The sequence below is a fragment of the Diorhabda carinulata genome, chromosome 4 (assembly GCF_026250575.1).
Source record: "Diorhabda carinulata isolate Delta chromosome 4, icDioCari1.1, whole genome shotgun sequence".
Lineage (NCBI taxonomy): Eukaryota > Metazoa > Arthropoda > Insecta > Coleoptera > Chrysomelidae > Diorhabda > Diorhabda carinulata.
Genome location: NC_079463.1, coordinates 1,056,049 through 1,077,589, shown reverse-complemented (window position 1 = coordinate 1,077,589; position 21,541 = coordinate 1,056,049). Strand labels below are relative to the sequence as shown.

Genomic DNA, 21,541 nt, shown 5'->3' with positions numbered 1-21,541 from the left:
TTGGCTAAAATATGGTAGCTAAATATCTACGATGAAAGAGGCTATATTATTGAAAGAGGTTAGCCGCGCGTATTTTAATATAAATAATTATCAAAAAGAATATAAGTTTTAATATTATAAGTTTATAAAAATTAATTACGATTTATTTTCAACCCATTTTTACTACAAATATACCCGCTGTAAAGTGAGATATTCGCAATTCTGCATCAATACAAACAAACCGACAATAATTTAAATGAATTTAGAAATACATACATACAAAAATGTTTGACGATTATTATTGGCATTACGATTATGCTCGTCTAGCTTGGGATACAGGTTTTTGTTTCGATAAATATAAATACCCCAACTTGGATAAAAATAAAATTTGTAAGTAATCAAAATCATTTTATATAATAATAGTTTATGAATTAAATTTTTAGGTTTAATTGACATTGATCGTATCATTAAAGAACGAGATGTAGCTTCAGTTGAAAGGAACCTTTCAATAGTAGTCCAGTTTGTTTTGGATAACGATCAAGCCGAAGTTTTGGATTCTAATTTTGTTAAACTATTTCGTTTGGCACAGCTATCAGTAGAATATTTGTTGTTTTGTAAAAAATATTTGGACAAAACTGTTGTTTTACTAAAAAAGGACATAATTAAAATGAAAGAGGTAATGTTTATTAAAAATAATAAATGTATAAGATTAATTTGTCATTTTTAGCAACTTAAAGAAACAAAAAATTACACGGAAGAGCTGGTTTCCCATTTATCCCCTTCGAGAAATTTAATGACGAGATTTACATGTGAAATGTGTTTAAAAATGTTCAGCACCGAGGATTATCTAAATTCCCATATAAAACGGAGACACAGTACAAACGATATGTCGATACCTATAAATTTAGAAGCAGACAAATTACATTCGGAAATAAAGGAATTGAAAGAAAGATTGAACAACACCGAGAAATTCATTCAAGAAAAACCGATAAACGAGGGAAAAGATGATAAAACAACAAAATTGGTGTCGGAAATACAAGAAAGTTTCGATAGATTTAGGAAACAAGTAGAGGAAAAAATGACGAGTTTGCAGTTGGAGAAGAATTTTTTTACGGATAAATACGACAAGTTGTTTGAAATTGTGTTGCAGTATAAAAACGTCGAACGCGAACAACGAGGAATGCATATAACAGAAGAAAAAAAACGTAACGTGGAAAATATCAGTACACAGACAGATAAAGTACAAAAACACTTACAGATACATACGATTAGGGATGACAACACTTTTTATTTTGAAGAAAAAAATTTGCGTCCCCAGGAAGATATCGAGGAGAAAATTGAGAAGAAGTTTAATGATTTTGAGGAAAATATTGAAAGCAAAGTGAGCGAGATATACGAAAATCAATTTGGTCGAGTTTAAATTATAAATTTCAGATTTCAACGGGATTAAGTAACATAGAGAGTCAAATACAAACTTTCTGGCAAAAAATTTCAACTCCACGTCTTACAGAAGTTGTACAAACGGAAATTTTGGATGTAGAAGAGGAAAAACCGAAAATTAAACCACGAAGTAAATTAATTTCTATTTCACCTATTAAAAATATAGAAAACGAATCGATATTGGAAAAAGAAGTTGTTGAGAGTGAATATTTTCCACAACAAGAACCTGTTGTTACTTTTGTACGTGGAAAATGTAGTGGAGATAATGGAAGCGATTCTGATACCAAGGAGACTATTGATAGTGGAAAAAAACAAAGCAATATTGTCATTTATTCACCTATCATCAAAAAAGGTAAATATTACTATTTATTTTTATATTTTTATAAAGTAATATCACGATTTTTTACCATCTGACTTATTAATCATTTTTACGTGATAAAAATTTGAATTTGGAATTTTGTTTATAAAACAATGGAATTTTTTTCAATATTTTATGTGCTTTCTATCATTTTTTATTCATATTCAGAAGAAAATTTGATTTTAATTTATATTTTCTTTCCTGAATTTTAATAAAACACGTTTTGACAACTTAACCTTTTTATATTTCATCTTCTTCTTTTCTTAAATACGTGGTCACTAATTATAAATTCTAATATATCTGACAATTCAAGCTACTTATCCTAATATGTAACAGACCTCTTGACTTTCGTTTTCGTAGAATATATCATAGAGTCAGTATTAAAAATAGAGATTACAAAGTATGAAACGAGGAGACATAAAGTAATAGGACCTAATACCTAATCAAATCTATCTTCCTACGTCACAAATTACACGAAATTACGTTTCTTTATAGTAAAATGTACTCAAACAACATAATAAAACACTGCAGTGACTGAGTTTGGAAAAATTTGTAATTGTTTTTAGGTTAGGTTGACAGTATTTTATTTCCATTTTTTTTTTGACAAAAATTTTCATGTCTATGAAAAAAAAATGTATACACAAATAAAATAAATTCTTGTCCATCACGATGTGTCCGATGTTTCAAATCACGTTACTAGAAATAATATAGAGATAGTGGTAAATCGATGCTCTTTCTCCATCTATCATGCAACTCTATCTTTAATATAGAATCTATGAAAAAACTCATCTATTCCATATTTCGTCTTCTTCTTTTTACCGAATTTTAAATTATCTGACAAGTTATTAAAGCTGCTTAACCTAACATATAACATGCCTTTTGAGTAGTTAGAGTGAAAGAGGTTCGTTGGGACGTGATTGGGATGATTTTAGGATTTGTTATTTACTTTAACTGCTTAGTGTGTATCCGACTATTGCCACTATGAGGTACCAAACAGTATTTGGGATTATTTCAGTTGTAGAATTCCCTATCGTCGTCCATTTGGCTTGTGAACCGGTTCACCAGGTATGACTCCAGTGCTAAAAAGCTCCATAAAACTTGAAAATGTTTCGTTTCAATCCTCATTGTTGTGTCTATCAACTCTAATGAAAACAATTCCACGAATTGTAGACATTTAGTTGTATGTATATGTTTATATTTTAGGTAATCGAAAACAATCAGAATCTATTAGTTCGGATTGTAATATTTCGAAGATTTCTTCGAAAAAACAAAAAAAATCTCATACGAATGATATTGAAGATATCAATTTATTAAAAACGGGATTAAATGAAAAAATTTGTGCTACAATAAACAATGCTCTTCAAGAAATGGGAATAAACCCAACGTGGCACGGAATTCCGAAAAGAACTTTTGAAAAATCTTTGGAAATAGTGAAACACCAAGAAAATCTTAATAAAAAGGTAGAATGTCACTAGATATTTCAAAAATTTTCATTTATTATTGTATTTTTTAGAGTTTTCCACGATATGATTCCTTAAAAAAATCAATTGAAAAGTTAGTAAGGACTAACTCACTAAAAAGTGAGAAAAAATTACCCAAGGATGATACCAAATATACCAAGACGTTAAAAATACAAATTAAAAAGAACGAACAACCCAAGTAAGTATTTTGATGAACTTCTAATTTGAAATAAATAATTTTGTGTTTGTAGGTCAAAATCGAAGGCGATTATCCAGATCAAGGATCCATCCTTTTACGATAGTGACAGTGAAGCTGATCTTGATCCGTATTTACCGAAACAATTCAAATTAGAAGAAAATTTGGAACAGAAACAGGTTCACGATGCGGTTATTGAAGAGTTGCAAGCAAAGTTTTCAAAAACAATCACAAATTCTGATACGAACCCAGTGATCGAGTCAGTAGAAGACGAGGAAAAGAAGGAACGAAAGAGCTCCATGAAAAATGTCGCCGCAGAAGGATCTTTGGTTAGGAAAAAAGTGTTTTTTGAAATGCAGGAATCGGAAATTTCGGAAAAATGCGTTGAAAAAGTTTATAGTTTATCTGATTTTGAGTTGACTTGAATTAATTTCTCTTGGGAGATAAAATAATGATGTTATTTTGATTTTTGTATAATTATATATTAATTTAAGTTGTAAAAATACAATAAATATGTAATTAAATATAAAAATAACGATTTATTTATAATTAAAATCCCGTATTCCTAAATTATACAAGGGAGGTACAAAAAGTAATAAACTTATGACATTAAACAACAGAGGGCGGGATTAACGTCGCCATATTGACATCTAAACGATCTTAAAAAGACAAGATGCTACTTTTACTCCATTGATTTTACAATTATATATATAAATTTATGTTATAAAAATGTGTAAACATCAAATAAATGGAAAATAAAGTTCTTTTGTGATAAAATTCCCCATACCTCAATTATACAATGGAGATACAGAAAGTAATAGACATATGACATTAAACTTCAGTGGGCGGGGCTAACGACGCCATATCGTCGTCCCAAAGGTATAATTATATATTATTTTATGTTGTAAAAATATATAAACAATAAATAAATAAAAAATGAAGTTTTTTTAAGATAAAAATCTCACATACATAAATTATTCAAGGAAGGTATAGAAATTAATAGACGTTTTGACATAAAACGACAGTAGGCGGGACTAACTAAACCATAATCACGTCCGACCAGTCTTAGAACGTAAATTGCTATTTTTATTTAAATTTTTGTACAATTATATATCAAATCATGTGTTGACATTAAATAAATATGATATTGAATGAAAAATAATTGTTTTTTTATGATAAAAATCAGACTTAAATCATTTATACAAGGAAGACACAGAAAGTATTACTTTAACATTACATTTTGACATTGGGCGGGGCTATCGACCCAATATTGACGTCATAGTGGTCTTAGTTTAGTAAGTAATTAGTTGTGATATCTAGCTAATCACGTCGACAGTACTTAAAATGAACTAGAATTAAAAATCACACAATTTAGGCAATTAAATTGAGTTCAACAATCAATATTTCTATAGAAGAGGCATTGTTTTGTAATAAAGTTTTGGAATCATTTATTTTTATAAAAAAATCCAATAAAAACCCAATGACTCAGTTTTTTGATATTTGAGGAAGTTATCACGTTTTCACAGAATAAATATGGGAAAAAAATAAATCAATTTATGTGATATACAGTTAGTGTTACATATGTACAAATTTCTATAAAAATTTTAGTATACAATGCCCAGCATAGTGTAAACTATGAAATAAATTGTTATTTTATATTAATTGAAAAAAAATCAATGAATAAAGTTTATAGATAATAAGAAATAAAAAAGATTTAGTGAGTATTTAAATAGAGGAAATACAAGAATTCATTTCAATTTCTCGGTTTTTTAAAGTCTGATATAGTAGAATAGAGGCGTAGGAATCGGTAGCCGCGTATTCTTTTTGTCTTTTTGATAGAGGAATAACATGCCATTGGCTATTTCGAACTTTTTTGTCTTTGTCAATTTTCAAATCCAACAACTGATCTACTAATTTCTCAAGACTCCACCTTTCCGAACGAGAAAGAATAGAGTTTGCTAAAACACCTAAATCCAAACAGTTATTTACTATTTTATCACCATCGAAACCTTTAAAATCCCTCGCTAATTTTCTTATGTCATTTTTTATGTTGTTACCTATTAATTTAACATTTGGATGCACTAATAATTCACTTAGGCTTTTCGGTAGATTTTTAATTTGACTCACATGGAAAATGTAGCACGTTAATTCGTCACAACTTAATTGTATTGTTGCAGTTTTACCGGGGCCAGTTTTGAATGAAAATGGCCATTCCATATCGAACCCAATAACAAAAGAATCACTAGAAACACTCGCTTTTTCTAATAAATTATCACTTATTAAAGCTATATCTATTAAATCGGTGTGATATATAATTTTTCCAGTAAATTTTATAAAAGGTCTGGCATCTTTCATTCTTGCGATTTTTTCTTTCTCCGATTTAATTCGTTTTTCTTCTTCTTCTCGTTCTTGTGGAGATATTCGGCAACGTAATTTCATTTTAAAAGATATTAATTTTTATTTTTTTATCACAACTTTCTACTTTTACACATATTATCCCGCCAATTTATAGAAATGACAAGCTGACGTTAAGATAGAATAGCGTTCGTTTGAACTGTCAGTGTCATACTGCACCAGAAAACTATAACAGTGAATAAAACAGAAAATTTAATACTAAAAAAATTATTTTATCTTTTCACATTCATTATTACACACTATTCGTTTATATATTTGGATAAATTAATTCATTTTTTGAAAACTTTTTATCTATGTCATAATTTCCATAGAACTTATAGATTATGAATTTAGAACGTAGTATGGGAATTTGGTTCTGGCTAAACCTACGTGAAGCAGATCACGCACCAAAAATGCATTTACAGTATAGTAAACCATAGAACTAAAATATTTCAATGAATATCACACTTTCATATTATATATATAAAAAAACGGACATTCGTAACGACAGCTTTGATTTTTTATGGTAAATCAGAGGAAATTGAATAAACGACGAAAAATTTACAAATTTTTATTATTTTATTAGAACATTTTAATGAAATATTTAACAAATTTGGAAACAATTAGTAGGTACGTTCAAATTTCATTCTAGTACATATTTCTTTGTTCTATGTGCTTTTTTAGATATTTTACATCCTTCTCTTTTTCTGATATCATATTGGTGATTTGATCAATATCATCGATCTCACGTAATTCCTCAATCATCGTTCGTAATACAGCCGATGGCTGATAAAAATCAGTACGCCGATTAGAAAGAATCATTTTTATTTCTTCTTCCAATTCTCTTTCCTTTTCCTGGGATGATTCTATTTCTTTCAATACCTCACGAATTTGATCAGATAACGAATTTTCTTCCTGGAACGGAATTTTTGTAAATCGTGCTATATCGATTGAGTCACACATAAATCGCTGAGCTGCTATTTTATTACAACTAATTTAAATTATTTGGTTGTTGGAATATCATAAAACTTTTATTATTTGAGAAGTATAAAAATTTATTCATATGAAAAAGTGACGTATAGGTCATTTCCGGATGATGTCACAGCAGGGGGGGCAAACATTGCGTTACTTACATTAAAATTATTATTGCCAGTAGTGTTTTATATTTTTTTTACCGAAAATATTCATTTTATAAAAAAGCGACCAAATAATTGATTTTCTATACACGAATAAAAAAAACTTCGTTTATCCACTATTACAATATGGCCGGCGTTAGTCGAAATCAGAAAATAGTTTTTCTTTTTAGAAAAATTTTAAATACGGTCCCCAAGATTACATATTTTGTTAATACGATATTTCTGTGTATTTTTACTAATGATACTTTAATGATTTACTTTGAAAACAGATAAGAATGCATTTGTATAACTATAAGAAATAATATCAATTTTATAACAAAATTTAATCCACACACAGTCAGTTTTCTTCCGTGTTTTGGTATATATACAAGGTAAGAATTTATTTTATTTAATATAAAATAATATAAGATGTTTTTATTATGATAATAAAGTATGAAATTATATACGTGTGTCATGAAATATACAGTGAGATACAAAAAATGTTTAGTAATAAAATATTAGTACAGGTGATTATGTGAAAAATGTGAATAGTAGGATATTTTATACTGAAACAAATTTCTTTTGACAAATCATGACTTTTTGTCGTTGGAAACAAATTTTTTTAACAAAATTTCAAAAACGAAAAATTAATATTCGTGTTTTTTATTGAGGTTATGTCGAACAATATTCAACAAAATCAGACATTTTGATGAAATGAAGAAAATGAAAAATAATGAAGATTTCGAATTTTTTTTGAGGTTATGTCGATAAATATTGGACAAATACAGATATATTAGTAAAAATGTTACCAGGGGAGGTTCGAAAATTGAATTCATACATTTTATTGAAAAATATCTTACCAGGAGAGGTTAAAAAGTTGCACTAAGACATTTTACTGGAAAAGATGTTACCAGTGGAGGTTAAAAAGTTGCATTCAAACATTTTATCGAAAAATATGTTACCAGGGGAGGTTAAAAAGTTGCATCCAAATATTTTAACGAAAAATATGTTACCGGGGGAGGTTAAAAAGTTGCGTCCAAATATTTTAACGAAAAATATGTTACCGGGGAAGGTTAAAAAGTTACATTCAAACGTTTTAACGTAAAATAAGTTACCGGGGGAGGTTTAAAAGTTACATTCAAACATTTAATCGAAAAATATGTTACCAGGGGAGGTTAAAAAGTTGCATTCAAACATTTTATCGAAAAATATGTTACCAGGGGAGGTTAAAAAGTTGCATCCAAATATTTTATCGAAAAATATTTTACCAGTGGAGGTTAAAAAGTTACAATCAAACGTTTTATCGAAAAATATGTTACCAGGAGAGGTTAAAAAGTTGCACTAAGACATTTTACTGGAAAAGATGTTACGAGGAGAGATTAAAAAGTTACATTCAAACATTTTATCGAAAAGTATGTTACAGGGGAGGTTAAAAAGTTACATTCAAACGTTTTAACGAAAAATATGTTACCAGGGGAGGTTAAAAAGTTGCATTCAAACATTTTATTAAAAAATATGTTACCAGGGAAGGTTAGAAAGTTACATTCAAACATTTTAACGAAAAATATGTTACCAGGGAAGGTTAGAAAGTTACATTCAAACGTTTTAACGAAAAATATGTTACCAGGGGAAGTTAAAAAGTTACATTCAAACATTTTATTGAAAAATATGTTACCAGGGAAGGTTAGAAAGTTACATTCAAACATTTTATTGAAAAATATGTTACCAGGGGAGGTTAAAAAGTTGCATTCAAACATTTTATTAAAAAATATGTTACCAGGGAAGGTTAGAAAGTTACATTCAAACGTTTTAACGAAAAATATGTTACCAGGGGAAGTTAAAAAGTTACATTCAAACATTTTATTGAAAAATATGTTACCAGGGAAGGTTAGAAAGTTACATTCAAACGTTTTAACGAAAAATATGTTACCAGGAGAAGTTAAAAGTTGAATTAAGACATTTTAATGGAAAATATGTTACCAGGAGAGATTAAAAAGTCAACTTACCAATTTAGAAGTGAGATTTTGCAGTTCTTCTTGAAGTTTAGTCGTCTGCTTATTATATTCATCGCTGGAACACGAAGAAAATTTTCCTCGTGAATTTTCATGTTTTTTTTTTAGAAAAGCGGACAAAAGAAACAATTTTGAGAATTTTTAATATAAAAAAAGGGGATTTTTCGAAAAAAAAAAAATTAATTCTACATACTAGTTTTGTGAATATTCTGTCGCGTTCGTTTTTATGGTGTCTTGTAAATTCTTGATCTGTTCAATTACACCATAGACGTTTTGATAGGCGTTATTAATTTTTTGAAATAATCTATTTTCTGCTAATTGCAATTCTCGCAAAGATTCTTTCTTTTGCTGTATTTCATCCTCTTGATTCTTTACGAAATTATACAATTTTTCGTAAACGGATTTCGGCTCGTCTCTTTTTTCCATCGACCCTTCCTGGAATTCCAATAAACGAAACTAATAACGTCGAAGTAAAAAAATAAACACATGGCAACACCGCAATCACCATAAACTGTTTATATCGGAATCACCCTGTACATTAAAACTAATCCGAAAAAAATTGAATAAGAAATTTCATCGAATCACCCTGTATACTAAATAATAAATTTTATCCGCGAAAGAAAGATGATAAACTACGGAAATCTCAAGAAAATAAATAAATATGGCAACACCGCAATCACCATAAACTTCCGGGTAACTGCCTTCTACTAAATTATTTCAGATTTTTTTCTATACATTTCAATTTAGATGTTGTTTATATCGGAATCACCCTGTACATTAAAACTAATCCGAAAAAAATTGAATAAGAAATTTCATCGAGTCACCCTGTATACTAAATAATAAATTTTATCCGCGAAGAATTGATGATAAACTAGGGATATCTCAAGAAAATAAATAAATATGGCAACACCGCAATCACCATAAACTTCCGGGCAACTGCCTTTCACTTAATTATTTCAGATTTTTTTCTTTGCATTTCAATTTAGATGTTGTTTATATCGGAATCACCCTGTACATTAAAACTAATCCGATAAAAATTGAATAAGAAATTTCATCGAGTCACCCTGTATACTAAATAATAAATTTTATCCGCGAAGAATTGATGATAAACTAGGGATATCTCAAGAAAATAAATAAATATGGCAACACCGCAATCACCATAAACTTCCGGGCAACTGCCTTTCACTTAATTATTTCAGATTTTTTTCTATACATTTCAATTTAGATGTTGTTTATATCGGAATCACCCTGTACATTAAAACTAATCCGAAAAAAATTGAATAAGAAATTTCATCGAGTCACCCTGTATACTAAATAATAAATTTTATCCGCGAAGAATTGATGATAAACTAGGGATATCTCAAGAAAATAAATAAATATGGCAACACCGCAATCACCATAAACTTCCAGGCAACTGCCTTTCACTTAATTATTTCAGATTTTTTTCTTTGCATTTCAATTTAGATGTTGTTTATATCGGAATCACCCTGTACATTAAAACTAATCCGAAAAAAATTGAATAAGAAATTTCATCGAGTCACCCTGTATACTAAATAATAAATTTTATCCGCGAAGAATTGATGATAAACTAGGGATATCTCAAGAAAATAAATAAATATGGCAACACCGCAATCACCATAAACTTCCGGGCAACTGCCTTTCACTTAATTATTTCAGATTTTTTTCTTTGCATTTCAATTTAGATGTTGTTTATATCGGAATCACCCTGTACATTAAAACTAATCCGATAAAAATTGAATAAGAAATTTCATCGAGTCACCCTGTATACTAAATAATAAATTTTATCCGCGAAGAATTGATGATAAACTAGGGATATCTCAAGAAAATAAATAAATATGGCAACACCGCAATCACCATAAACTTCCGGGCAACTGCCTTTCACTTAATTATTTCAGATTTTTTTCTATACATTTCAATTTAGATGTTGTTTATATCGGAATCACCCTGTACATTAAAACTAATCCGAAAAAAATTGAATAAGAAATTTCATCGAGTCACCCTGTATACTAAATAATAAATTTTATCCGCGAAGAATTGATGATAAACTAGGGATATCTCAAGAAAATAAATAAATATGGCAACACCGCAATCACCATAAACTTCCAGGCAACTGCCTTTCACTTAATTATTTCAGATTTTTTTCTTTGCATTTCAATTTAGATGTTGTTTATATCGGAATACATTAAAACTAATCAGAATAAAAAATAAAATAAGAAATTTCATCGAATCACCCTGTATACTAAATAATAAATTTTATCCTCTAAAGAAAGATAATAAACTAGGGAAATCTCAAGAAAATAAATAAATATGGCAACACCGCCGACACTCTATATGCTTTCTTATCGCCATCTTGTTCCGAATTAATTCCGATGTTTTTCTTTACATTTCGATTATTACTATAACTACAAATAATTGGAAAAAGCCGCATAAATAAATGTAAACAGAAACAAACGATATTTATAACCACTCCTAATAAAAACATAATTCCAGTTTCTGTATGTCATATGTAGCGCCCATAAAAACGAAAAAACCCGCCATCGAGAGCGTTTCATGAACTCCCGCGCGCTAAATTGAACCAATTACCTAAATTGTTTCACGTATTAACCTAACAAATGACTAACCGAGCACTTTTAATCTCTTTTAATTGTCACACGTACTCGGTCAGTCAAAAATTCCATTTCGTTATCGGGAACTCAACTGAAACTGACAAATTGATAAGGAAAGATAAGCGTTTCCTTTAGTTATAACCTCAACGTAGAGATGTGTGTATAGTGTCAATGCGATTATTGTTTTTTTTTGTTACTCAAAAAAATTGGGATATTAAAGAGATAATGTGATATTGATGCTCCATAGAAAGGTTAGTTATTTGTATATATATGTATGTTTTCGAGAATCGTTTCAAATAATGACGAATGAAATTTGTACGCCCTTAGGTTTACGTCATCGTAAATATTTTGTCAGGCTGGAAATTAGCATTTCCATCATATGATGATGTGATTTACAATGTGTTAATGGTAATATGACCGAATTAATTTTTTTTTATTTCAAATTCGTTATACGTTATATTCAACCGACAATATTTGACGTTCGATTTGATTTTGAGAATTTACTATATACGAGGAGTGTTTGATATTTTATTCACATTTGATTTTATTGTTTACTCGAGATAGTTAAAATGGAGGATTGGGAGGGAGTTTTTTTTTATAAAAATAACGAGTTATCTTCAAAATTAGGTATAAAGTATACCGGTGGTGAAAAAAGTATGTTTTTATAAGAGTAGTTTCATATTATTGTTACTATATCGTTTTTTGGCTCTAAAAACTCGAAAAGTTCACCGATTTCGATAATTTTTTTTTAAAATATTCGGATTTACAAAAAAAACCAGGATTAAAATAAATTAGACTTATATTAGTTCGTGTGAAACGTGAAAAACAATTATTGATAACTTTTTTCCATTTCTGTCTATCCATAAGCTTTTTTTCCTATTTTCTCATCCATATTCTTTTCAAATCCATATCCACCTCGACCTCAATCTTCTTCTCGTAGTTTCTAGTTGTTTCATAGTGAAAATATCATCGTAAAGTTCTTTTTTTTTGGTCTAGTTTCCCATATTTCATGGGATCTTAATAATTTCCATGATAATTTTATCGTTTACAGATCCTATTTTCGTTTTTCTTGTTTAAAAAGTGTTTTTTTTATTATATCACTCGGATTTCTACATATTCTGTTTGATTTTCATATTCTATTCCTTCTTTGGTTGGGTTCAATGACCTTAGAAATATGTCGCATGATATCGCAGCCATTTATTGAAATTTTTTTAGTTTTTAACTTTTATTTATTGTTCCTACTACTGATTTTTCATTATTAGTAACTTTTTTCCCCTTTCAATTCCCCAAAACTATATAAATTTTGTTTTACTTGGTATTTAACTTTTCCTCTTTGGTTAAGTTAGGTTAGGATCTTACAGTGTCCAGTTTTTACAATTTTTTTAGTTTTTCTCATATTAATTTCGATTTATATATTCAAATACATTCCTATACAAACTTTACTTGAAATATAATGTTAAATTTGCAACAAAAAAACAGAAAATACTTGTTTCTACATATAAAAAGTATTTTTTACTATATCTTTTGGATTTATTCTGCTAACAATCACATTTACACTATTTTTTGAACAGTTCAATATAGATAAATAGCTCTGCACCACCCTGTATTATATTAACGAATTTTATTCGAAACAATCGCACCTTTTTATTAAATATTTTAAAAATAACGGAAATATATCCTTAAAAACAATAATAATATTGAATAAAACGTTAATTAGCATTCTTAAAGCAAATGTTTTGCTTATTCCAACGATTCAATCACTTATAGGTATTGGCAGTGTGTATTGTTTATTCAAAAGCGCGGCACACGTTTAATGTCGCATCTAAACGTACGTGTATAAAATTAATACCAAGTGAAGGTTGTCGTAAATGTATTTTCCTTACACTAATTCGTTTCAATGACACACAATTATAATTTGTGATAATATATCAACCCCCCTGGTATTACAAAATATAATAAATTTTTTTCAGGCTTCATTATGAGTAATAGTGTCAAAATAACCGTTGTCGGAGACGGTATAGTAGGAAAAACCTGTATGTTAAGTACTTATACGACTGGTGAATTTCCTGCAGAATACGTACCAACAGTGTGAGTATACATATTTTGGAATATAACATAGCGACACCTATTATTAAACTCAAATGTAATAAAAAAATACTTTATCTCATTGACTCATTACCGTTGATTAGATATGTAATTGAGTAAAATGCAATTACCGGTTTTCTAACCTCATTTTTTACGAATCACACACAATTATTATTTTTAATATCATTTTTTTAGTTTTGAACATTATGGGCAGAAAATAACCGTTGATGATATTGAATACGACATGACATTATGGGATACTGCTGGTCAAGAAGATTATGAAAGACTTAGGCCATTATCTTATCCGCATGTAAGATATTTAATTTTAATTAGTACTAAGGGAGTAATATTTACCTGTACTGCGTGGGTACACATCTCGAGGAACGATTCAAAATCGTGTATATTCTCAAATTTAGACATTTTTACACTTTCACACACCTTAACAAAGTATCAAACTCTACTGGCAATAAATGCTTAGAATAACTTTGACAGGTAGCGGCCATTTGTTACTTCTTTTGTTTACATTGTTATACATTAGTCAAAGACTACTATGAAGGTCGACAATAACTGGGATTTATTAAAATCATATAAATGGATAATTAAATCTTATATAACACAAAAGTTTATTTAGTATTTTCTGATTTCGTTATTCTTAGTTTTTCCAATTTCATCACGGACACGCATTGAATTAAGAGTAAAAAGGAATAGACAAAAGTTTGATGCCCAAGATGGTTATTGCATATGGCGGACGGTGATATCCGCTTTACCATAGGCGTGCTATATAAAAATTATTTAATAGCAAATAATTAAAAAATGAACAGAATTCCGAAAAACATTTATTGTAAATATAATAAAATCAATGTTTTTTCAATATAATTTGCACTAAATTTATTTTTACAAATAAAACTGAATGTAATGTTGAAAAAATTTCAAAAACTATTTATAATAAAAGAATATTATGCTTTTCTAATGGAATAATGTCATGGAGCATCGTATTTTTCGTCTCTCTAATTGAAATAACTTATTTCATGATAATTCATAATATCAAAAGCATTACTTACAAGGGATATAAAGTACTTATGTTTTATTTTCTGTCTTTACAGTTTTTCGCTAAAGACTATCAATTATTCCATAGTATGAGTCATAATTTTATATATTTTCGTATTTATTAACAGTGAGTTTTTACTTTTAACAAACTTACCATAATTTTTTTTTCTAAACAAATAATTTTCCAATTTTCGAATTTTTTTAACTTTTGAAATAATCCTTTTTGCAAATCCATAATTTTGCTTTCAATTTTTTATATGGATTCATAAAACGAGTTATAATAAGTATTTCTAACTAGAATTATCACCTTGGAAGAGACTTAGATAACTCAATAAGTGTGATAAATATACAGAATAATAATTATGTTACGCCTATGTCTTAACCTTATGAATTTGTAATTGTGGATGTTGGTGTAGTGGTAGTGTAAACAGTGTGTTTGAAATGAATATCACTAACGCTTCTCGAAATTTCGACAAAACAAAAAATGATTTGTTTATAATAGTTTCAATGAAAAGTTACAATTTATTAATTGGATAAAAATAAGGCAAAAGGTAGAAAAAAATAAATTATTTCCAAATCAAATTAGGCACACATGATTAATGAAAATTTTATATATGAAATGTGGAATACCTGATTGTTTTTAATGTTTACCAGTAATCTTATAAAATTGTCCTATTTTTATAAGAGGATATGGGTATAAACACTTTAGATTCATTTATTCATTATTTATTATTTAAACTTTACCAAACAAACAAATTATCACAATTACAGTTAAGTTATAAATGACACGTAGTACACGTCTAGTAGTTCAAATGTAAAAGAAACCGGATCTTCACAAAAGGCGATGTGACTCGTTTACCTACTTACACAACCATTTCGTACAATTATGAGTATTTGAGTTTATTTTTAACAAAAAGAAGATTTTTTCGATAAGTTTCATTAAAATTTGAAATATAACTACAAATTTCTAATATTTTTTAGACAAATTGTTTCCTGGTTTGTTTTTCCGTCGATAAAAATTTGGCCTCGTACGACAACGTAACCTTAAAATGGGTACCAGAAGTTAGGCATTTTAGTCCAAATGTACCAATCGTTATAGTAGGTAAGATGTACCATTTACTTATTTACTTTAGATGTTCAGTTCAAAACGAAAAGGAAACAAAACCTGTTTTAATGCCCTTAGTTTATAATTTAGTAGTTTCTAAACGTTAAATTAATAACTACAAGGTTTCTTTTCAAACGAATTTCATATTTGTTGTGGCCTTTTGAATACCAAATCTTTTAATAAAGCCAGACGTTACATTGTGCTAAATCTAGTAAGTAAGGAGGATGTGGACTTTTAATGTAAAAAAAATCGAATTTCAATAATATTTTGTGGTATTGTACGTCTTCATGATAAAAACAAAGCTTCAGGCTCATATCTTTATTCTTTAAGATTTTAAATAAGTAATTACCTGTCTGAACTAACAAAATTATCAACGTTTTCATATTTTGGCATCAAAAAATTGTTTTCTCTATCGATAACTGATTTATTTCCACTTATAAATAATCCCGAGAGTCACTATATAAATTTTCACATTTAGTGAGTTTTTTTCGGGCCCCTTTTTTTAATTTCAAACGAAACTTACCTCGTACAGGTGCTGTATTAGCAGATTGACAAAATTGAACGTTTCTACTTGTATTATTGATGGATATAGATACAATGTAACTTTGGCTCATTTTTTTATCTCAAATATTCTTTTAATTTGTATTTTTAGCAACCAAAATAGATTTGAGGAACGATCCCAGTTTGGCGTGTTACACTCCCGAGGAGGGTAAAAAATTGAAAAGGAAAGTTCGCGCTCAAAGTTACATGGAATGTTCAGCTTTGGCTAATCAGGGATTGGAGGAAGTGTTCGTTGAAGCCATAAGAGTGTATCGGAAAAGTAAAAACAGAAAACCAACACCGAGACATTGTATTTTATTATAAGATAATCATATTCTACAGGAAATTTTTTCAAAATAATTTTCACAAACTAAAAAAAATGAACATTAGAATGCGAAATAGATTTAACTTACTTTTATTTACATCCGTTATTGGTTTAATACAACTGCTTTCGTTTTATCGTATTTTTTTAAATAAATTCGATCAAATTTTGATATTTTTATTGCAGTATTTTGAAAATAATGTACATTTTGAAAATATACATTCACAATAAATACTAATTTATTAATCGATATAATTTTTTTTTAATTTTCCTTAATACCCAACAGTGGAAAGTTATTTTTTAATAACCAGAAGGTATTTTTAGTAGTACCATGGATGTATAAACCAAAAAACTACAGATATTTTTTTTTCAAATTTATATACGAGGGTTTTCTGAAAATTTCCTTAAAATTGTTTACGATTTCTGGTTATACCTCAAGGTTTAGTCTTCTAATACAAGTTAGGTCAGTTTTTTGTTCCCCAGAATCTTGGAAACTTATCAAGCATGTAATATTACATCACCCCAACCCCCAATGACACCCTGTACAGGTCAAAGATGAGTTCAATGATCAAAATTATGTCAAACCATATAATAATCAACACAACCCCTATTTAAAACAATTTTTTATCCAAATTTCGTTTTATTCGAAAATTCACAACTAGAAAAACGATTTTCCAACTTTTCCAAGTCAATTTTATGTAATGATTTTTCTTTAGCTCCAAAATAAGTTTCCGATTCAACAATAACTACATTATATGATTGATATTCATTTCGTTGAAACTTTTTTGAAGCTTGTAGTCACTAAGGGCTAGATCTGGAGACTATGGTGGACTTTTTTGATGCCTGTAGTTACTAAGTGTTAGATCTGGAGAATTTGGTGGGAAATTTGAAGGTTATTCCATTGAATTTGATTGTATTTGAGGTTATATCTTCGTGAAAGTGAATTTTCTTCTTAAATCGTTCATATCTATGAAAATGTAGAAAATTATGACGATAATTGATCAGGATTTACCACAATAGCGACCCAAGCTTCTTGATTTTTGGGAAATTTTATAAGAATATTGTACAGGGTGATTGGAAATTTGAATCTGTTGCTGTTTACTTCAAGAAGTTCAAAAAAAACAAACTGTTGCGGGAAATGGTTCCAAAAATTTTCAAATTGTCATTTGAAAGATGGTATTTGGTATTTTTAGTGACCTTTATACGTCAAAACAGTGAATTATTGATTAATGGTACGTTGTAACAACTAAAACCAGTATTTAACGAAGAGATATCCAAAATTTGTCTTTTTTTAATGAAACATACTGTATTTTAATTGCATTTTCAAAATATACTATGAATTTTGGTATTTGATATATCGTACCAAGTTTTTTTTAAATTTCAAGATGCAGTTTTCCAAATGTAAAAACAAAAACAATTTAATTTTGGAAACCAAAAGAAAATTGTCATAATAACGATTAAATTTTTGAATATTTACAGTATTTACAATAAAAAACTCAATTTTTTTCCACCAGTGGATTTTACACTGAAAATAAGGGAATTTTATCCTTACAACCCTGTATCTAAATCAACTAGTTTTAGTAGAGATTTAATAACTGAAATTTTTGAAAAATTCGATAAAATAAAACCAGATCTAACCTGAAATCATAGTCAACTGAACCAATCTCATCGTAAAACTCCCATATGCAAATTTTCAATAATTTTCTATATATAAGTCGAATCAATTCAACTTGGTACACCCTGTAGAAGCTTTTTATAACTACATAGTTACAGGATGAAGCGTTTATCGCATTTTATTTATTCGGAACATATTCGATTTCATTTAGTAATTCTTGAAGACACTTTTCCCTCATATCGTTTATCGATTCTTCTTCGGTTTGAATTTGCATGTTTGTTGGAGAACCGTCTAAATATAATGATTCCACTTCTGGTAGTATGTTTGAGATAATCGGTGAAAACGATGGTTTTTCATGCTGGGTATACAGTAAATCTTCTATTTCACCTAGGCAAATCATTAAATTTTCAAAACCAGTAAAAAAACTTAAAATTGAAATAAAAATATAAATTTTTTTTAAAATCTGTTAATTAATAAGCAAATTAATAACAAATATATTGACAGGTTTTAAGAAATTGTCAAAATACAGCTAAAACAAAACGAACGTCCTCTGAATTTCGTCAAACTGTGAAAATTTATATCTAAATACATATTTTTTTTAATTTTAAGAGCATTAATTCTATCTATATTCACCCTTTCAGTCCTAGATTATTCTAAACCAGTACTCTGTTCTTATAGAAAGTAATGAAATCATTCTGTACAAGAATCACATTAGAAGATAGAAAAATAATGATTTTAACTACTGAAACATTTTGTTTCGCACTGTATAATATGTATTAGTCAAATTAATATTCTCCAAGAACTTTTCTATAACATTTTTATATAAACAAGAGTGGAAACATTATTGTTTACAAAGCTGCAAAATGTTGTTTACGTATGGTACATTTGAACTACTGAAGTATTAATTCTCAATTAACGGATTCAATTATTAATTTTTGGTTAATACATACCTGGAGATTCGCCAATAACCTGTTCTGTTGTAATATTATTCACAGCGGTACATAAATCAGTTTTTTTATAACTAATTTCAATACGTTCGTTATTATTCAATATAATCGATTCCTTTTGTACCAAAGAATTATCCGAAATGGTTAAAGGCTCTTGTCGTACAACGCTAATATTTCCCGTGTCCAAATCGACGTTCATTATACTTCTAGAGGTAGAATGTGACGCTGGTGTATTGGATTGTTGTTCACAACTGATATTCGTGAGACACTTGTGAGATTTTTGACTAACTTTGTACCGAAAACTTTTATCACACACGTTACATTTGTAGGGCATAACTCCCGTGTGGATTCTCCGGTGAACTAAATAAGATACTCTTTGTCTGAAACTTTTACCTAAAAACAAAAACAATAAATTAACAGTTTACTCGAGAATAAACGAAATATTACGTTTGTTTACATTACAAGAATTTTTTGAGGTTAAGTTAGGCGGGATTAGTCACTTCGTTTCAAGAACCGGAAATAATAAAAAAGAAGATTTATAATCGTCAAATTGGTGAAATTATTTTCACGTATTTATAAAAATATGATAGCTAAAACAAAATAAAAACACACACGCTAATTATTAATAATTTTCTCTGATCTAGAACTCACCGCACGTTTCGCATATGAAGGGTCTTTCTCCGGAATGTATCCTAGCATGATTCTGTAAAGTCGATAGCTCCTTAAAGGCCCTACCGCATTCGTTACAAATATGAGGCTTTTCCGATGAATGGTACAGCATGTGTTTGTGATAGGATTGTTGAAAAGTGAAAGATTTATTGCACAAAGTGCAACAATAAGGCATTTCTCCTATAAAAAAAATAACGTATCTGTCTAACCTTGTCGAAAAAAGATGTTACAACGTTTCTACTTCTTTTTTATGTAATCTACACCGCGTTTTCGTTCAATTCGAATCACCCTACACCACACCCAACATGTCATTAAGAATATGAAATTACAAAATTGTTGTTCATTTCCTGAATCTCTCTATCTCTTTCTCTGTATCTATATTTGAATCTTTTTCCCTCTCTCTAATTCTGGGTATATTCATATCATTTTACTGTATATCTCTGTCTAGTTTATATAACTCTCTCTCTCTCTCTATGGAACTCTGTTTCTTTTCTCTTTCTCTCTCTTCACAATTTCTCTCTCTATCTTTCTTGTATGCGTCTCTCTCACTTTGCCCACCCCTTTATCTTCCTCTCTCTCACTCTCTTTTTCATCTCTGTATGTCTCTCTCGCTTTATCTCCCCTTACCTGTATGTAATCTTTTGTGTTTCTTCAAAAAATATTTGGTGGTAAACCATTTAGAACAAACGTCGCATTCCCATTGTTTGTTATCTTGTGTTTTTCCTCCGTTTTGTCGTTTTTCGGCACTGGTAGTATCGTCGTTTTCAGAAACTAGAGTTTTTTTCTTTTTCTTTTCGTTGTTTTCCAAATTCCGCGTAGTACGAATAAAACCGTAATGAGCTACCCTCAAATGCACCATTAAACTACCCCTCATTTTAAATTTTTTACTACACAAATGACAGTGGTAGTTGTAGGTGCCCGTTTCGACGTCGGGGGGCGTTTGGTGAAGTAATTTTTGATGAATATCGAGAATATATTTATCGGTAAATGAAAAAGTGCATATATCACATTTGACGTGTTCTTCTGAAACGTTTTTAATTTCACTTTCGATTTTCGTGTCTATTTCCTTTCGTAAATTATCCTCTATCGGTTTGGGGAGTGACGAATTTCCCATGTGGGTGAAAAGGTGTATTGTAAGTTTATCCAATCCCAACAAAGTTTCCGAACAGACCGGACAAGACACTAAATTCGTTGCAACGTGTACTAACGTAGCCCTAAGGGCGTCGACGCAATTGAAATGTGGATTCAAACACACCGGACACGATAATAATTTAATTTCCATCTTCACAATATGGCCACTACTTTTGGAAAACCGATTTTGACTAATAATTGCATCGGCGTGATTCTATTTTTGATCTTGATTATTTACGAATGTCTTGGGAGCACGAGGAGTATTTTTAGATATTTCGATAGCCAGGGACGACTCTAGATTATAAAGCACGCGAACGCCAACGAATTTCATTAGCATCACTAAAGTTTGTATATAGGTAATTCATAATAAACAATGATTAATTATTTATTCTGTATTTTCTACCACCCTGTATCATTAATATTTTATAAATTGGAAACGTCAATCGTCTTACTAGGGAGTTTTTCACGTTAAATTCATAATAGAATACATTACGTCATA

The 21,541-nt window shown here is 29.1% G+C and overlaps 5 protein-coding genes across 7 annotated transcripts; 2 read left to right on the top strand and 3 right to left on the bottom strand.

Annotated features, from left to right (window-relative positions):
* Window positions 1-45: 45 nt before the first annotated feature.
* Window positions 46-3,965, top strand: LOC130893070 (cilium assembly protein DZIP1L). The gene is made up of 7 exons (XM_057798845.1): window positions 46-369; window positions 423-655; window positions 707-1,360; window positions 1,414-1,771; window positions 2,981-3,237; window positions 3,291-3,436; window positions 3,489-3,965. The coding sequence occupies exons 1-7, from the start codon at window positions 264-266 to the stop codon at window positions 3,856-3,858; spliced, it is 2,124 nt and encodes a 707-aa protein (XP_057654828.1). The 5' UTR covers window positions 46-263; the 3' UTR covers window positions 3,859-3,965.
* LOC130893071 (3'-5' exonuclease) lies at window positions 3,894-5,946 on the bottom strand. Its single transcript, XM_057798846.1, has one exon. It carries the CDS (start codon window positions 5,870-5,872, stop codon window positions 5,159-5,161), a length of 714 nt encoding a protein of 237 aa, XP_057654829.1. The 5' UTR covers window positions 5,873-5,946; the 3' UTR covers window positions 3,894-5,158.
* Window positions 5,947-6,388: 442 nt separating this feature from the next.
* Window positions 6,389-14,519, bottom strand: LOC130892192 (uncharacterized). Its single transcript, XM_057797414.1, has 4 exons — window positions 14,021-14,519; window positions 9,148-9,389; window positions 8,949-9,012; window positions 6,389-6,742 (listed from the first exon to the last, which is right to left on the bottom strand). Exons 1-4 carry the CDS (start codon window positions 14,084-14,086, stop codon window positions 6,476-6,478), a joined length of 639 nt encoding a protein of 212 aa, XP_057653397.1. The 5' UTR covers window positions 14,087-14,519; the 3' UTR covers window positions 6,389-6,475.
* LOC130892193 (ras-like GTP-binding protein RhoL) lies at window positions 11,608-16,935 on the top strand. 3 transcript variants are annotated; one of them, XM_057797415.1, is made up of 5 exons: window positions 11,608-11,832; window positions 13,552-13,669; window positions 13,862-13,976; window positions 15,695-15,815; window positions 16,471-16,935. In XM_057797415.1, the coding sequence occupies exons 2-5, from the start codon at window positions 13,560-13,562 to the stop codon at window positions 16,680-16,682; spliced, it is 558 nt and encodes a 185-aa protein (XP_057653398.1). In that variant the 5' UTR covers window positions 11,608-11,832; window positions 13,552-13,559; the 3' UTR covers window positions 16,683-16,935. The 3 variants fall into 3 exon arrangements, with proteins under 3 accessions (XP_057653398.1, XP_057653399.1, XP_057653400.1); XM_057797416.1 differs by lacking the exon at window positions 11,608-11,832 and adding an exon at window positions 13,301-13,409; XM_057797417.1 differs by lacking the exon at window positions 11,608-11,832 and adding an exon at window positions 13,371-13,439.
* LOC130892190 (zinc finger protein OZF-like) lies at window positions 16,658-21,236 on the bottom strand. Its single transcript, XM_057797411.1, has 4 exons — window positions 20,539-21,236; window positions 19,894-20,091; window positions 19,246-19,635; window positions 16,658-18,682 (listed from the first exon to the last, which is right to left on the bottom strand). The coding sequence occupies exons 1-4, from the start codon at window positions 21,191-21,193 to the stop codon at window positions 18,474-18,476; spliced, it is 1,452 nt and encodes a 483-aa protein (XP_057653394.1). The 5' UTR covers window positions 21,194-21,236; the 3' UTR covers window positions 16,658-18,473.
* Between the last annotated feature and the right edge of the window lie 305 nt (window positions 21,237-21,541).

Bases quoted from the DNA above. Each gene is read 5' to 3' on its own strand.
- LOC130893071 (XM_057798846.1), bottom strand. From the start codon at position 5,872: ATGAAATTACGTTGCCGAATATCTCCACAAGAACGAGAAGAAGAAGAA.
- LOC130892190 (XM_057797411.1), bottom strand. From the start codon at position 21,193: ATGGAAATTAAATTATTATCGTGTCCGGTGTGTTTGAATCCACATTTC. The intron at 20,092-20,538 runs GTAAGGGGAGAT...TTTTTTTTATAG, and splicing joins ACACAAAAGATTACATACAG to GAGAAATGCCTTATTGTTGC. The intron at 19,636-19,893 runs GTGAGTTCTAGA...TTTTGTTTTTAG, and splicing joins CTTCATATGCGAAACGTGCG to GTAAAAGTTTCAGACAAAGA.
- LOC130892192 (XM_057797414.1), bottom strand. From the start codon at position 14,086: ATGTCTAAATTTGAGAATATACACGATTTTGAATCGTTCCTCGAGATG. The intron at 9,390-14,020 runs GTAAATATTACT...TTGGAATTCCAG, and splicing joins TGTGTACCCACGCAGTACAG to GAAGGGTCGATGGAAAAAAG. The intron at 9,013-9,147 runs GTATGTAGAATT...TTCGTGTTCCAG, and splicing joins ACAGAATATTCACAAAACTA to CGATGAATATAATAAGCAGA.
- LOC130893070 (XM_057798845.1), top strand. From the start codon at position 264: ATGTTTGACGATTATTATTGGCATTACGATTATGCTCGTCTAGCTTGG. The intron at 656-706 runs GTAATGTTTATT...TGTCATTTTTAG, and splicing joins ACATAATTAAAATGAAAGAG to CAACTTAAAGAAACAAAAAA. The intron at 3,238-3,290 runs GTAGAATGTCAC...TGTATTTTTTAG, and splicing joins AAGAAAATCTTAATAAAAAG to AGTTTTCCACGATATGATTC.
- LOC130892193 (XM_057797415.1), top strand. From the start codon at position 13,560: ATGAGTAATAGTGTCAAAATAACCGTTGTCGGAGACGGTATAGTAGGA. The intron at 13,977-15,694 runs GTAAGATATTTA...AATATTTTTTAG, and splicing joins GGCCATTATCTTATCCGCAT to ACAAATTGTTTCCTGGTTTG. The intron at 15,816-16,470 runs GTAAGATGTACC...TTGTATTTTTAG, and splicing joins TGTACCAATCGTTATAGTAG to CAACCAAAATAGATTTGAGG.